This window comes from Bos mutus, chromosome 2 (genome assembly GCF_027580195.1).
Source record: "Bos mutus isolate GX-2022 chromosome 2, NWIPB_WYAK_1.1, whole genome shotgun sequence".
NCBI classification, from domain to species: Eukaryota; Metazoa; Chordata; class Mammalia; order Artiodactyla; family Bovidae; genus Bos; species Bos mutus.
Genome location: NC_091618.1, coordinates 14,067,584 through 14,083,848, shown reverse-complemented (window position 1 = coordinate 14,083,848; position 16,265 = coordinate 14,067,584). Strand labels below are relative to the sequence as shown.

General features: G+C 55.8%; 1 protein-coding gene across 6 annotated transcripts in view; it reads left to right on the top strand.

Annotated features, from left to right (window-relative positions):
- The window catches only part of COL16A1 (collagen type XVI alpha 1 chain), a 56,055-nt gene that overhangs the window by 485 nt on the left and 39,305 nt on the right, over positions 1-16,265 (top strand). For 4 of the 6 annotated variants that reach the window (XM_070384471.1, XM_070384478.1, XM_070384470.1 and 1 more), the window contains exons 2-27: positions 1,218-1,324; positions 3,587-3,661; positions 3,769-3,886; positions 4,734-4,857; positions 5,169-5,435; positions 6,023-6,103; positions 6,255-6,401; positions 7,194-7,247; positions 7,548-7,574; positions 8,116-8,151; positions 9,182-9,208; positions 10,687-10,749; positions 11,021-11,062; positions 11,188-11,232; positions 11,329-11,364; positions 11,722-11,784; positions 12,348-12,392; positions 12,480-12,575; positions 12,745-12,783; positions 13,372-13,416; positions 13,545-13,580; positions 14,051-14,161; positions 14,565-14,600; positions 14,832-14,867; positions 14,943-15,053; positions 15,414-15,458. In XM_070384471.1, coding sequence (XP_070240572.1) covers positions 1,252-1,324; positions 3,587-3,661; positions 3,769-3,886; positions 4,734-4,857; positions 5,169-5,435; positions 6,023-6,103; positions 6,255-6,401; positions 7,194-7,247; positions 7,548-7,574; positions 8,116-8,151; positions 9,182-9,208; positions 10,687-10,749; positions 11,021-11,062; positions 11,188-11,232; positions 11,329-11,364; positions 11,722-11,784; positions 12,348-12,392; positions 12,480-12,575; positions 12,745-12,783; positions 13,372-13,416; positions 13,545-13,580; positions 14,051-14,161; positions 14,565-14,600; positions 14,832-14,867; positions 14,943-15,053; positions 15,414-15,458 — 1,878 coding nt within the window. In that variant the 5' untranslated portion in view covers positions 1,218-1,251. The remainder of the gene's footprint in view (positions 1-1,217; positions 1,325-3,586; positions 3,662-3,768; positions 3,887-4,733; positions 4,858-5,168; positions 5,436-6,022; positions 6,104-6,254; positions 6,402-7,193; positions 7,248-7,547; positions 7,575-8,115; positions 8,152-9,181; positions 9,209-10,686; positions 10,750-11,020; positions 11,063-11,187; positions 11,233-11,328; positions 11,365-11,721; positions 11,785-12,347; positions 12,393-12,479; positions 12,576-12,744; positions 12,784-13,371; positions 13,417-13,544; positions 13,581-14,050; positions 14,162-14,564; positions 14,601-14,831; positions 14,868-14,942; positions 15,054-15,413; positions 15,459-16,265) is intronic. The other 2 variants (XM_070384482.1, XM_070384467.1) reach the window with 1 other exon arrangement.

The window sequence follows — 16,265 nt, the reverse complement described above, 5'->3', positions numbered from 1 at the left end:
ACTCATACGCCTCACACAGCTGACAGTCCTTCCACTGACTGGCAGGAGGGGGAGGTCAGGAGAGGGTTGGAGGGATAGGAGGTGCATACCGGAAGAACGAAGAACGGGGGATGAGTGGGGCGGGGGGGAACAGTTCTGCCTCAGGAAGAGGGAGATTGGGGTCCTATCTCCAAATATATGGAGGCGAGGGGTCCTTCCTGCTCTCGTTCCCCATCCAGAACTGAGGGAGGGGGAAACAGAATTCCTTTACAGCTGGAGAGAATGAGGTCAGACTTGCATAAGAACTTCCCAACAGGAGGGCCTACAGGAAGGGTAGTCATCGCCTGCCTGTGTGCACGTGTATGGGTACAAGCTGGTGTGTCTGGGTGGCCCCTGAACACATGTCTCTGTGAGCCTGCCTGTGTGTAGGTAGGCTTGTGTGCACACAGTGCACAAATATGCCTGTGTGTATATATGCCTGTATATCTGTGCATATCATGACTGTGTGCGCACGCGCGGGCTGCCTGTCTCAGGGGAGGCTGGATGATGTATGGCTCGCCTGGCCGCTTGCTGAGCCCGAATTGATTTATCTGGGCCCATCCATCAGGGTTTAATAAAACTAAAAGACGAGCATCCATCAGCAGGGGAGATTGGCAACAAGGTCCTGAGCCCGGTGACCTGCTCTCCCGCCCACTGCACCCATGAGGGAAGCTTCCTTGGCCCCTGTGATGCCTCTAGGAGACACAGCTCAGTTGTCAGCCCCTTGTGGGTGCCAGAAAGGGCCGGCTGGCTGAGCTGGGTGCAGCTAGCCAGGTACCAGATTAGCATATACCTATACAGTGCACAGGTTGATAAAATATTGAAATACTTCCAAGCGTCTTGGCAAATAGCCTCTGCTTCAAACCTTTTAGGACCCTTTTGATCTCTCTTCAGTCCAGCAACTGTCCACTAGCACAGCCCGATGCTGCCTGGACCTGGTTTCACTGCTCTGGCCAGCATTCTGTGCTGGCTGCTGGGTATCCGTGCCATACCGGTGGTTAAATATTTTGAATATCACCGTGGCCCAAATCCTAGCCCAAGGCCTGTGGTTGGGCCTCTGAGAGGGACTGATGCCTGGTCAGACCTCCTGCCACCCCAGGACCAACGCCTGGGCCCCACAGGCTGGCTGCTGCTTGCCCATGTGAGAAATTGTTCTCTGTGAGCTCTGGAATCCACCTTCCCCCTCCCTATGGTTTCAGGTCCTGTGGCTGCAGTTGACTTCTCTGGACCAGGATGTGGGCATCTTGGGCTCCTGGCTTGTGGCTGCTCAGTCTATATGTTACCTACAGCCATGGAGCAGATGCAGGTAAGGATCAGAGTGCCATAGGCCTGCCACTGACTCTCTGAGGTGTGGGGTCCTATGCAGGTATGTGACCATGGGCCTCAGTAACGTGGGCATTTATAGGAGAGTCCAGAGGCTGGGCTCAGGGTGGCCTGAGCTGTTTGTACACATGAGCCAGCGTGAGGCGAGCTAGAGCAGGGGTTCCCGACCTCCAGGATCTAACACCTAATGATCTGAGGTGGAGGTGACGTAACAATAATAGAAATAAAGTGCACAGTAATTGTAATCGTTCCTGAAACCATCCCTGTCGGACCCTGGTCCTTGGAAAAATTGTCTTCCGTGACACTGGTGCCTGGTGCCGAAAAAGTTGGGAGACTGCTGAGCTAGAAAGTGTGCGTGTTTCTGTCTATGTATCTGTGTGTCTCTGGGCCTCTCTGTTTTTACATCTCAGAGCTGCTCTGTGCTCTGTACATACTCCTATGTCTCTGTGTATGAGAAGAACCCCCCTCCCCAATACATAAACCCAACCTGTGCCCCAAGGGCTGGTGAGGCCAGTGTGGTGGGGAGGAGCCGGCAGCAAGCTCTCCTTGCAGACAGGCCAGGACTCTCCAGTCCTTTCCATGTGGAGGATCCATCCTCCAGCCCACGTGCTCCTCCTCCTCCCTGGCAATCTTGGATAAAGGGCCTGCCTCAAGGCCCAGACACTGGATAAGACAGAAGGGTGTAGCTTTCCAGGGCCCAAAGCCAGAGGAAGTTGACCGGGCAGCTTGCCCTGCCCTGCTGGGTGCCCTCTGGCTGTGTAGTTGAGCAGAAATAGAACTCCTAGAACCCCCAATACAGCCAAAAGAGGCAGAAAAACCCAGGGACAGATGTGAGAGGGTATATGTGGCAACCTGTGGGCTGTGTGTCTACGTATGTGTATTCACATGTTCCCACGTATGCTTTACTCTCCTCTCCCTCACCGGGTCCCCTGGGGATTGAGGCAGAAAATTTCAACATCTGTGAGGAATTTGGGCCCATTGCCAAGGGGTGAGTCACCCCTTGCTGCTGCTGATACTAAAGACGGTGATAGTTTTTCTGGCCAAACCTGGGGGCAGAAGGATTCAGGGAGGGGGGTTGGTCACTGAGCCTAGGGATCCAGGATGCCTTCTTCTAGCCAGGGATCCAAGGAGTCCAGTGTCCCAGCTTCTAGGAGCTATATCCATCGCCTTGTCCCAGCTACCCTATCTGCATTGATGAAAAAGCTCTCTCTTTTTAAAAATTCTAGCCTCTATCTCTTCTGTTGTAGTACCTCTCTCAAAACTTCTGTTCAATCAGCCCTAGAGAAGAGGCAGGCCCATGGCTGCCTACCTGGTCCCTTTAAGGTTTTGGAGACCTGAATAAGCTATCCCCTTCTGCAGGAGCCTCTACCCCCTTCATATATCCTGTCTGGAGCCCTAAGGCTCTGGTGGTTCCCTTGAGCTTGTGGTCCACTCAGGCCCTCAGTCTCTCCTCACAGTTTCATAAGGTGGCTATCCAGGTGAAAAGTCAGTCTGTTGACTCAGACTTGCGTCTGGCCTGCTTTGTTTTGGCTGCGGAGCGGAACCCCATCCACTGCTGAGAGCACATGTGCCCGCGGCCCATGGCATCCCTGGTGGCACAGGCATCTACAACTCACACATGTGCAGACCCGCGTGTGCATAGATATATAACACAGTGTGCACGGATCTGACATCGCCTTGCCCTCGAAGTGCTCCTTTGTCCCCCACTCAGGTGTGTGTTGTGGGATATGTGAGCTGTCTAGAATTTATTTCATTCTCTAGAATGAAAGCAGCCTGGCCCCTGTCTTGGGGCTCTAGGAGAGGTCTGGGTTCTAGGAGATCTTGCTCAGCTATGAACTCACTTACTAGCCTTAGGCCAGGCCTCAGTCTTCCCATCTGTGCCCTGACTCCCAGGGTGGGTAGGTAGGATTAGTCGCTAAGTCATGTCTGACTCTTGCGACCCTGGCAGGCTCCTCTGTCCATGGGGTTTCCCAGGAAAGAATGCTGGAGTAGGTTGCCATTTCCTTCTCCAGGGGATCTTCCTGACCTAGGAATCGAACCGGGTCTCCTGCATTGCAGGCAGACTCTTTACCGACTGAGCCACCACCAGGGTCAGAAGGCAAAAGCTGAAAGGAGCCCAAGGCAGAGCCTGGCTGAAGATCCAGAGTGGGGAACATGAACTGGCTCTGTCCCAGGTTCCCCAAGAACTATGCCTCCACCTCAGCCTGACCCCCTCCAGATGCCCCCACTGCCAATTCTTTTGCAGGGGAGCAGTGCCCACCTTCTCATCAAGAAGGACTCAAGTTGGAACACAGAAGTGACTTATCGACCAACGTGACTGGTGAGCGCCCAGCTCAGCCTGTTGTCCCCCCTCCGCCATCTTCCTGGAGTGGCCTGTACCCCACTCACCTGCCCAGCTGAGCTCGTCATCTGGTGTCTCCCCTAAAGGCTTCAACCTCATCCACCGACTCAGCCTCATGAAGACATCTGCTATCAAGAAGATCCGAAATCCCAAGGGACCATTCATCTTGCGACTGGGGGCAGTCTCAGTCACCCAGCCCACTCGGTAAAGGCCCCAGTGTGGCCACTGGGAACCAGTCTCAGCCACACTCCCCAGCAACTCTGGATGTGGAGCTTAAGCTCAGGGGGCACCCGTGGGTCATTTATCTCTCTACTTGCCGGGAGTCAGCCTGGTCCCACTCCTGGGCCTCGCAGGGCAGGCAGCGAGGGGACTGGCAGGCCCACCCTCTGCCCTTTCCCCATCTCTGGCTAGCAGTAGGTGAGGACAGGTCTGCATCCCATGGGCACTGTGAGGACCCCAGGATGGAGGAGGGAGTCTGAAAGAGTTGGGTGTGTTTGTATGTGTGCGTGTGTGTGTTCACATGCATTGATGTGTGTCAAGTTCAAGCTCCTACAAGTTCCTGAGTGTTTTGGCCTCTGCTTACCTCTCCAGACTCATCTTCCAGAATGTTCCTCTTTCTTTCCTGATTCTCTAGTCATGCTCAATCCAGTCATCTTTTTTCAGTATCTCTTCCCTTCCCCCAGGCCTGGTCATGTTCCCCATGGCATCCTGGTTTCCTTGGAATCCTCATGAAAGAGCAAAACAGTCATTCTGAGGATTCGTTGTTCATGGCCTTACCTCCCCCATCATCCCATCAGACTTGCAGGCTGCCTGAGGACAGGCCTCTTCTCTGTCTTTTCACCTGTTACCTGCAGCAACCAGACCACCCCGACGCATAGTAGGCCCTTGAGAAATGTCTGTAGAATGAATGGGTGTGTACGTATATGTGTGTCCATGGGACGTTATGTGCCTATGTGTGTCTCATGTAGGTTCAACAGTGTTGAGGGCCCAGGGTGGGCAGCAGACGGTCTCTTACCTGAGCCTCAGGGTACCCTCCTTGTTCTACCCCCAGACGCGTGTTCCCTCGTGGCCTCCCCAGTGAGTTTGCCCTGGTGCTGACACTATTGATGAAGAAACACACCCACCGGAACACGTGGTATTTGTTTCAAGTGACTGATGGAGACGGGTACCCGCAGGTGAGCCTGGCGCCCCGCTCGCTCCACCCCCGTTGCTCTTGGGTATCGAGTGGTGCCAGTCCAGCCCAGCTTCTGTCCCAGCTTGTGATTCTGGAGCCTCCCTGCTCCACCCCAGTACTCACCCTTGAGGCCACCTGCAGCCCACCTATCCCATTCTTTTAGAAGGTATTTCTCTGTGACTCCAGCCAGCTTTCCTTGCTCTGTGGGCTGTTTCCCTTCTTGTGAAATGAGCGGGAGGGCCCTTACCTTTGGCAGGCTGTGGCTCACGGGGCTCTGATTCTGTGTCCCTGCCTTTCCCCCTCTCCACACAGATTTCCCTGGAAGTCAACAGTCAGGAGCAGAGTCTGGAGTTAAGGACCCGGGGCCAAGATGGTGACTTTGTGTCCTGCATCTTCTCAGTGCCCCAGCTCTTCGACCTGCGTTGGCATAAGCTGGTGCTGAGTGTGGCCGAACGAGTGGCCTCCATGCACGTGGACTGCATGTCAGCCTCCTCCCAGCCTCTAGGGCCCCGGCGATCCATACAGCCTGTGGGCCATGTCTTTCTGGGCTTAGATGCTGAGCAGGGCAAACCTGTCTCGGTGAGTGCTAGGTCGGGCTTGGACTCTCCTCCCACTTTCTGGGAGCCTGAGTGGGCTCCCCAGAACCTGTATCTCACCAGGGCTCAGAACCCCCTTATGTGTCCCCATTGACCTCCAGGTGCAGCCTGGCATTCAAGGCCTTTCATGACCTGGGCCCTAAAATGTCTGCAGCATCACCTTCTGTTCCGTCTGTCCATGCACCTTGGCTCTGGCTGATCCCATGCCGGCCATCCATCTCACCTAATACTTTCACACCTCTAGCCTTTGCCTATGCTGTTACCTCCACCTGCAATGCTTGTCCTTGAAACCTACCTGCTGAATACCTACTGGTCCTCACGGCTTAGCTTGAATGGAACCTCCTCTTCCCCGCTTCTTCTGGCCAAAGCGAACGTTTCTCCCGCCTCTCCCTCTATCTTGGGTGTATGGTTTTGCTTTGTATTTTGTGACTATATTCTTGATGATCTCCCAGGCCAGACTGGAAAGCCTCTGAGGGCAAACCCTGGGATGGAGCCATCTCTGTGCCTCCTTGGGGGCCAGGACACAGAGCTGTTTGTTAAAATGAAGTGACACTTGTGTGTCCCCTGCAGTTTGACCTTCAGCAGGCACACATCTACTGTGACCCAGAGTTCGTGCTGGAGGAGGGCTGCTGTGAGATATTACCAGGAGGGGTGAGTGGCCTGGACCCAGCCCAGCTGGGAGAGGCTGGGGCACTGCCTTGGGGCACAGTGTGCTGGAGGAGAAGGGCTGGGAAGGGGATGCCTAGACATCTTAGGATGCTGAGTGTGTTAAGGGGGGGTCCATCTTCTGTACTGACCCCAGCCCTTCCCCAACACTGGACAGTGTCCCCCAGAGACCTCCAAGGCCCGCCGGGACACCCAGAACAATGAGCTCATCGAGATCAATCCACAGACTGAGGGCAAGGTCTACACCCGCTGCTTCTGCCTGGAGGAGCCCCAGAACAGCAAGGTGGGTGGCCAGGGCAGGCAGACATGGGCACAGGCTCAAGTGGTCCTGTCTCTCCCCCGATCTGACTACAGCCTGCCCCCAGGGTCAGTTGGTCACGTGTACCCAACTGGGGCAGGGAGGGCACTGGAAGGCCTGCCTATTTGCTTCCTACCCTTACTGGATTCCGAGAAGCAGAGAGACAGCCCACTGTATGACCCTATGCCTGCCTGCTTGCTGGCATTGAGAATTGTGCCTATTGAACTCTGGCACTAACTAGAACTTCACTGGTACCATCCCAGACCCTGGTGAGGGAAGGATCAGGCTGGCACCCAAAGGCATTTTCTCCAGGACACAGATACCTAGGATCAAAGGCCAGGCGCCACACTGCTTGTCTTGGGGCTCACTCATTCTTCTGGGCTCAACCCAGGCCAATGCCAGACTGGTTCCATGCCCAGCACCATGGCCAGCTGCCCTGCCTGCTCCCAGATTCTTTAGGGGGTGGCAGGGAAACCCAGTTCCTCCCATAGCCCCACCCCTGGCCCTGCAGCCTCCCTGCCCACCAGGCATCTTGCCCAGCCTTTGGCTCCAGGAACACAGGATCCCATTGATTCATAGTCTTGTTTTCTCCGACATCACGTGGGTGGGGGGAAAAGAAGGGGGTAGACTGTGGGGGTGCCAGGAGTCTGAGCAGGCTCTCGATACCTGGGAGCTGCCAGATATCAGGCTGAAGGGGTCCCTGGGGTCCATGCCCCTGCCTAGGGGCCCTCAGAACTGTCTCCTTCTCAAGACTTGGCTCTTATTCTTTCTGCTCAGGTGGATGCCCAGCTGTCGGGAAGAATCAGCCAGAAGCCAGAAAGAGGAGCAAAGGTAGAGACAGGCGGTGGGCGGAGGAGCCCACGGCATCCTCAGTCTGCCCTCCGTGTCCTCTGTAAACCCCTTGAGTAAGAGACTCTCCGCCCACGCTCTTCCCACCTTCCCCCACTCTTGGACAGAGCTTAGGACTTGAAGATGCCAGCTCTGAGAAGGAAAGATGAAGGGGGAGAGACAGAAAAGTACCTGGCTCTGTGTAGGGCACCCGCTCCTGGTGGTTCTTGAGTAGGGGTGTTGGAAGCCGTGCTTTGTCCTCTCCATTCCCCGCCCATTCTTATGCCCCCCTCCTCTTCCCAGGCCCACCAGGAGACAGCAGCCGATGAGGTAAGCCTCCCATCTAAACTGGAGAAAAGAGCTTGGTTGGAAGGGTGCCAGCCTGAGCCCTTTGGACAAGGCTTTGGGGCCCTGGAGGCTGGGCCTGGGATGGGATGACCACACAGCTCCCAGCATTCCTTGGGGACCTGATGCTGGGCTCTGTCTGCCTGATGCTTCTCCTTAGGAGGTGGCTGTTTAGCCCTGGACACTCCTGTTGAGTAGGCAGCAAATGGCCATGTGCATTTTGGAGAGAGCCCAGGCCTTGCCCATGGGAGCCCGGATTTGGGGGTCTTACTCTGCTCCATATGCTGTGTGATCCAGGTCTTGCTGCTCGTCCTCTCTGGGGTTCAGTTTCCTCATCTGAGAACTGGCTTGGCTCTGGGTTGGTGGGAGTTGAGGGACATGGCCTATTTGATGGGATTTCGATCTTTATGCTCCTTAACTCCACCCAGACACCTGTGTACTTGGTGTGTGTATGGGGGCCAGTGGGGTGCAGGAGGCTGGCCTGAGGCTCTCAGACCTGACCTCCAGGTCCATTCTTCCCTTTCAGTGCCCACCCTGTGTCCATGGTGCCCAGGAGAGCAACGTGAGTGAAGAGAGAGTGTGCTGGGTGGGGCGGGAGGAGGCTGGGAGTGGGCACTGCCTGGAGGTTGGCTTGGCAACTTCTTGGTTCAGGACAAGGGGGTCTTTGTGTACTTTCACACTCTCTGCCCACCCATCCCCCAGAGCTGGGCTTGACCCTCAGCCCCAGCCCCACCAGGCCAGGGCCTCATGGGAGGAAGTCTCATGCTCTGTGATCTAGGCAGTGCACTGGGCTCCAGGGTAGGAGGGGAATGGGGTGGCAGCCTGCAGGGTCAGGGCCTCAGTACTGATCCCAGAACTCCCCACAGGGACTCAGGCCTGCTTTGCTTGGAAGGCTTCCCATGTCATTCTAGAGACAGAGAAGGGGAAGGGCTGGCTCAGGGTGACACAGCCCAGCATGGCCCCCCAAGCCACATCTTGACTCAGGGCTTCCCCTCTAATCCCTCTCCAGGTGGTCCTGGCCTATTCTCCCTCTGGGGGGCCAGAAGAACAAGGGAAAGGGGCTCACTGTGAGCCCAGCTGGTACCCAACTGTGCCTCTTCCGTGGGCAGTATGAGTCACCACTTTCCCACAGCCTGACATTCTGAGTTGACATTCTGCATTGATCCACAAAGGACACAACCCTCTCTCCCCTCAGCTCTAAGCCCCTGGCCTTTGGGGATGTCAGGAAGTACCCCTCTGCTGCCCGCCCTTTTCCATCCTGTCCCCCACCAAATCCAGTAAGGCTGATCATCCCCAGATATGCGGGGGTTACCATGGCAACTGAGCAGCCATGTTATCCTAGCAACGAGGGGGTGGAGCTAGCCAAAGCCAGGCAGGTTAGAGAAGATAGGTCAAACCCCTCTGTAAGTTTGACAGCTTTAGTATATAAAATCAGCATGCTGGTTGGCCTGGGAAGCAGAGCAGGGGCTGGGATCCAGGATGTTGCCTCAGCCACTCCTGTGTGGCCCTGACTAAACTGCTTGCCCTCTCTGGGCCCCTGGTTTCCCCTTCCTCCCTAAGATGATTATGTCCTCTTTCTTCTGTCCTTTCAGGTCACAATTGGTCCTTCTGGCCCCCAGGTGAGTCCCAGATGGAGAACAGGACACCCCTGCCCTCTTCAGTGGTGCCAGCCCATCTCATGGCATGTGGCCTCCTGGTTGTGTGTTTATATCAGGGCTACCCAAGCCTGCCTGGGCTTCCCAGGTGGCGCTAGTGGTAAAGAACCCACCTGCCAATGCAGAGATGCAAGAGATGCATGTCAGGAAGATCCCCTGGAGGGAGGCATGTTAACCCACTCCAGTGTTCTTGCCTGGAGAATCCCATGGACAGAGGAGCCTGGTGGGCTACAGTCCTACAGGCTTCAGCTCCCTACCTCTAGGTCTCACAGAGTTGGACATGACTGAAGTGACTTAGCGTGCACGCATGCACCCAAGTCTGCATAAGGGTGGGGCTGATTAGATGTATGTTTGTGTGTGTGTGTGTTTGTTAGAGACAGTAGTGGGTGTGTGAATCTAAAGATGTAAAAAACTGCGCATATCTAAGGGTCTGTGGAGAAGGAAATGGCACCCCACTCCAGTGTTCTTGCTTGGAGAATCCCAGGGACAGCAGAGCCTGGTGGGCTGCCGTCTCTGGGGTTGCACAGAGTCGGACACAACTGAAGCAACTTAGTAGCAGCAGCAAGGGTCTATTGTGTGTCAGGCCCTGGGCTGCCCATTGGCAGTATGACCTTCTTAAACCGCCTCAGGCATAGGTACTCTTATTTTATTTCAGGGCCAGCTATGCCCACATGTGTGACTGGTGTGCTTTTGTGTGTGTGTGTGTGTGTGTGCGTATGTGTGAGACTGTGCATTTCTGGACACGTGTTTGCACGTGCAAGGGGTGAACCCATATACCTGGGGGCCTGACAAGACCATAGAACTGTGGGTGATGGGCTAGGCAGCATATGCAAATGTGAGATGGTACTCTTGGGTGTGCCCATGAATAAATAATGTTATTCTTGGGGCCACCTCCGTGTGCGTGCTAAGTGGCACTGAGCAGTTTACCTGCAGGGTTACATTTCTTCCGCATTGCAGCCCCTTGGCCCCTTGAGGTAGTTGCTGACACGAATCCCATTTTCTTGATGAAGAAACTGAGGTTCAAACAAGTCGCATGACTTGCCCTAAGGCATGTACTTATAAGGTGTGGAGGTAGGATTTGAACTTGGGCAGCCTGACACTCACCGTTATGGGTGTCTGCCATTCCACATATGTGTGTCCAAGCACGTGTGTCCCTAAGCCCCTGGGTGTGAGCTAGCATGCTTGGAAACGGGTGTGGGGAAGAGATGCTTTCTGCGTGAGACTATAGATTTACCAAATATAGCCTTTTGGGGTGGGAGGGACAGGCGGATGGATGCGTATGGGATCCATATGCTGTGTGCGTGGTGGTGGGGGTTGGGGTAGGGCTGTGCTCATTTACACACCCGTGTGTGGTGGATGCATGGAAAAGATCAGCCTGAGGAGAGCTTCAAGGCTCTCATGTGCGTCTCTGGTCCCAGCCCTTGTCTTGGTCTCATCCACAGGGAGGGAAAGGTGAGCGGGGCCTGCCTGGTCCATCAGGACCCAAGGGAGAGAAGGGAGCCCGGGTAAGTGTTCCATCCATGACCACAGCAGGATCTTCCCAGTGTACCCTGGGGTTGGTCTGGAATGTGAGCCATCATTATCCCATCATCTTATCTGGAACTCTGCAGCCTGGTCTAAATAGAGGAGGAGGGCCAGGGTCTTTCTAGGGGTTAGTGTGTAGAAACCTCTATTTTCTAGGGGCACCTGGGATGATGGGATTCCTGGGCCCTTCCTTCTCAAAATAGGTCTAGGGTGACTCCCCTAGGAGGCTGATTCCTTGCTCCCTACTTCTAGGGCAATGACTGTGTTAGAATCTCCCCGGATGCCCCGCTTCAGGTAAGACCTGGAGGAGAGGCCTGCTTTAGGGCCAATATGTGGGTGACTCCTGGGGAAGGGGGCTGTGCCCTCTGAGCCCTGGGGGTGACCCTGGGCCCCTCTCAACACCTTATCTCCCTGCTCAGTGTGCAGAAGGCCTGAAGGGAGAGAAGGGAGAGTCGGGAGCCTTGGTGAGTATGCGACCAGCGCCAGGGCAGGGCAGCAGGGTCATGGCCAGTCTCCCCATCCTTTCCTCACCTCTCTTGTGTGTCCCCTTTTCATCTCAGGGACCCTCAGGACTCCCCGGCTCCACAGGCCAGAAGGTAATGGGCCTGGATTCTGAGGGGATGGGTACCAGGGAGGTCTGCAAACCCTACAGACAGGAAGAGGGAGGCGTCCAAAGTCATCCTAGAGGATGATGTCATTGGGCCCAGAGTGGGTGGCACCCCCCCAACCCTCCCAAGTCATCCTGCCTTGTCCACCAAAACCAGGAGGGAAAAGCCACAGACACCCTGAGTGAGTGGCCTGGCTGGTTGGGCAGTTCTTTCTGTTGTCTACCCTCCTGTGAAGCCAATTAATCTCTGGGGAGGCTGAGACTGGCTGTAGGGAGCAGATGAAGCTGTTCTGGTTCTTCCAGCCCCTTCTCTCAGCCCCTGTCACTCTGCCTCTTCCTCCTTCAGGGCCAGAAAGGCGAGAAGGGAGACGGAGGCGTGAAGGGCTCGCCGGGAAAGCCAGGCCGAGATGTACGGTGCTGGGACCCTTCCCCCCACAAAACCCACGTCCCTCAGCACGTGGTCTTGAAGTGGCGAACTGTAACCTTTGGAATCCAACCCACTGCCCCTGTTCAGACAGAATGGAGACCCAGGGAGGGGAGGGCTGCGCCCCAGGAAGGGGCAGAAAAGGGCCTGACTGACTCCCAGCTTCCCAGGTGGTGCTAAGGGTAAAGAACCTACCTGTCAATGCAAGAGATGTAAGAGATGCAGGTTCGATCCCTGGGTGGGAAAGATTCCCTGGAGGAGGGCGTGGCAACCCACTGCAGTATTCTTACCTGGAGAATCTCATGGACAGAGGATCCATGGGGTCGCAAAGAGTCAGACACACCTGAAGCGACTTAGCACAACATGACTCCCAGTCCAGGAGCCCCTGACCTCCAAGCCCTGAGTTGACATCTGATGGCCTTGGGGCACTGGGTGGAGTCTGGCTTTGGGACAGGGCAGTGAGGGTGGGCATTTCCACGTCCCAGTGGGGCTGCTGTCCTGGGAGGTGCCAGGCCTCAGCCATTCTCACAGCCTCCCCCCACCCACAGGGCCGGCCAGGAGAAGTCTGTGTCATAGGGCCCAAAGGGCAGAAGGTGAGCTGTGACTGTCTGACGGGGAGGAGCGGGTAGGGGGGGCTCAGAGGCGGTGGTTCTCTCACATCCACCTTATGTCTGTGCTAGGGAGACCCTGGCTTTGTTGGGCCTGAGGGGCTGGCAGGAGAGCCCGGGCCCCCAGGCCTCCCTGGGCCCCCTGGCATAGGACTTCCGGGGACCCCGGTGAGTACCCCTGGCTCCTCCTGCCTGTTTTCCCCTCAGAGACCCTTCTCCCTCTCAGCCAGAGGGGAGGTGGGGCTGGGTCCCAGGGGGCTAGGCTGGGGGAAAGGGCCAGAGTGGACCTCACTGTAATGGGAGGCCCCTGGCTGACCCACCCTGTTTCCGCCCTCAGGGGGACCCAGGTGGCCCTCCAGGCCCCAAGGGAGACAAGGTAAGCATGGACAAGAGTGGGGGCCCATGTGGGAACCCCCGGCGGGAACCCCCTGCTTGGTGAAAGGAGAGAGGAAAATGGGGCTGGGGGCAGCAGGAGGGAGGCAGCGGGTAGGTTGGGGAAGGGGCTAGGGGGCTGGGCCCCTCAGTGGGCGGTGTCCCCATGCCAGTGCTTGCTGATGTGAGGGCCTTGGCCTGGGTTCACAGGCCTAAGTCTGGTTAATGACCACAGTGGTCCAACTGGAGGGCCCAAACTCATGTGAGGGCCTTGTGCCTTGAAGAGCAGGAGGCCTGGAAATGTCTGTCTGCTGTGGTTCCTCTGGGCTCACCCAGGTCACCACCCATCCTGATGCCCTGGGGCAGGGACACACAGAGGCCTCGTGATCCCCCTTCCTGTGCAAGCAGAAGGACTCGGGTTAGACACGGAGAAGGACAGGCAACAGGAAGGGAGTGTTGACAAAACTGACCGAGAGGAGACAAGAGATTTGGCAAGATTGTCCTGCTATCCAGAGGGGACTGGAGGGTGAAGGGGTGGATGGGCTGAGGCCACGGCCAGCACCCTTCTCCTTAACCCTTCTTCTGACCGCAGGGCAACTCCGGGGTGCCTGGAAAGGAAGGTCCTGGCGGGAAACCTGTGAGTGGCCCAGTGGGAGCACAGCTGCCCACCATGCCCAGACCTCCTCTACCAAGGCCTCCAGAGGGAGGGGGGTTCTGTCCTCCGGCCCTCTCTGCCACGGCTAACGCCTGCTGCTTCTCCAACAGGGCAAACCAGGGGTGCCCGGGCTGAAGGGAGAGAAGGTGAGTCCCAGGCCTGGTTACGCCGGGGTGGGGTGGGAGGGCAAGCCTATTTCTGAAGGGACGGTAAGCATCAAGGGTGCTGAACCTGAGACCTTCCTTGGGGGACCCCCACCCCTCCTTTGTTCCAATGGCGTGCCTTTGACTACTAAATAAAGGGCCTGGCTTTGGAGTTACATAGCCAGGTTCAAATCCCACCTCCGCCACATACATGAATATGACAAGTCAGTTAGCTTCTCTTTTTTGCCCAAGTTTCCACACCCCTAAATGGGACACAATGATTTCTTATGGCTTGTTGTGAGGAGGTAGTTTTTGATGTCCAGGGATTGTATTCTGAGTGAATGATTCAGGTGAACAGAAAGCACCCTCTACCCCCCTAGTGTTCCTGCTGCCCACTTTGCCCTGGCTCACCCCTTGTCTTCCCCAGGGTTTCAGCCCCACCCTGTCCGCTCATGGTCTTTCCCTTCTGCTAGGGTGACCCCTGTGAAGTGTGTCCAACACTACCTGAAGGGTTCCAGAACTTTGTGGGGCTCCCTGGAAAGCCAGGACCCAAGGGAGAACCAGGTGATCCTGCACCAGCCAGGGTGAGTGCCTAGGGTGGCCTGTGGGTCTCCATCAAAAAGCCTGGGGGCATAATCATGGAGAGGAGTTGGAGAGAGGGGCTGGAAACTTCTCATGGCCATAGAGACCTCGTGAGCAGAGAGTCTAGGATCTTAGTTCCATGGGGGTGGGGACTGAACCATAGAGTTTAGGGCTGGGCTAGAAGGCCGCCCCAGGTCTCCATAGCAACCAAAGAGGGTTCTTTAAGCCAAGGCTTAAGATGCCTTTTGGGCATGCTGGGGTGGAGCCAACCCTTATAGTGAGTGAGGCTGTGCCCTCCTCCTGGGATTGGATGCTGGTTGAGGGTGGAAGAAAGGAGTGGGCAGGGGTGGTTAGGGTCCTGGCTTGGACTGCGTGCTCCACTCCCTCACAGATGCTTTTTTTCAGGAGGGTCTGGGAGCTGTTGGACAAAAAGGTGATCGGGTATGTACAGGCAGTTTCCAGTGGGGTAGGTTAGCCTGGCCTTCTTTCCTGTCTGTCTGTCACATGGGTTGATGAGCCCCAAGTCTGGGATGCTGACCTTGAGCCCCTTGGGACTCCTGGCTGTTTGAAGGGTTTGTGGTATGTGACATTGCTGTCCTCATAGATGGCTGGGAAATTTGGGGTGCCCTACCGTACCCAGTCTCTCAGCCCATAAATCTCTTCTCCTTGCAGGGAGACCCTGGCATCCAAGGCCTCAAAGGAGAGAAGGTGAGGGACCCCGTCCTCTGGCTGCCCCCCTCTGATCACTGCCAGCCTTTCTGATCCCTTCTCTTCCTTCCCCAGGGGGAGTCCTGCTCGTCCTGCAGCTTTGCCGTAGCGGCCCAGCATCTCCAGCCTTCTGCAGGGGCCAAAGGCGACGTGGGCCCTCCTGGCCTGGGTTTGCCAGGTCTTCCGGTAAGTCACTGCTTTCCCCAGCCAGGCCAAGGCAGCCCATCTTTACCACACTGGTAGCCTCCCTGGCTCCTTAGGCCTAGTGTCTCAAGCAAGGCAGAGGCCAGGAGGGACGCCCTGAGGTAGGGGCCCCAGGCCTGTAGCCCAGTGTCTCCCTTCACCCCTGCATCTCCCCAGGACTCCCTCTTAGAACCTCTGAGTGCCAATCTGTGTAACAGCTGTAGTTGTCCAAACACTGTGGGGTTGTGGGATTTGTAGTTCTGAGTTGGCCTTTCTCTTTCTGGGTGGACACTGGGACTCATGGAATCTTGGAGGGATGGGAGTGGGGGGCATGCAGTGACTGTGACTTGATTATTTTTTCAGGGGAAAGCTGGGGCCCCAGGGCTAACAGGGCTGAAAGGAGAAAAGGTGAGATCTGGTTAGAAGTCAGGAAAACTGGGATCTTCTTGACAAGGAGGCAGGGGAGGGGGCCCCTGGGTGGGGCATAGGGACAACATAGACAAGAAACCAAACTGTAAATCCACAGAGAAATAAATTCATCAATGTTTTGCAGACTGGAGTCAAAGAATTTATTTCTGACAGCCCACATGTTCTCCAAGAGAGTTCCTTTAGTATTGTATTTTTAATTTATTGATGATCCAAAACAATTGAGTACCTTCATAAAATAATAATAACAGCCCTCCTTTACTACTTACTTTGTGCCAGGTAGCATTCCAAAGGCTTATAGATGTATTGACTTGTTTCCTCCTCCCAAAACCTCATGGGGTAGGTACTCCATTCTTCCCATTTTGTGGATGAGGAAGCAGAGGTCCAAAAAGACCAACTAAATTGCCCAAAGTCACATGGGGGTTTGGGGGCAGACCTGGGATTTGAGCACAGAGAAACTGGCTCCAGCGCCTGCAGTCTTGCTGCTCGGCTGGGTCGCTCAATTCCAGTGCCCTGTGAATGTATGCATTTGTGGTTGTGTTGGAGACAAATGACACCACTGAACTGATAAAGCAGCTACCCCTATGAGGGGTTCGCTGGGTGTACGAGGGTTCAAGTGTGAGAAACCCTGGAATATACGTTCAGACTCAGCTCTACCAGGCAGATCATTTGTCAGATTTCTCAAATGGAGCTTTACACCCTCCCCCTCACCTGTTTCTTCTTCCAGCCCTTCTGATCTCCATAAATGGCACATACCCAGTTCTTCAAGCCTCCTCAAACCCCAAACCC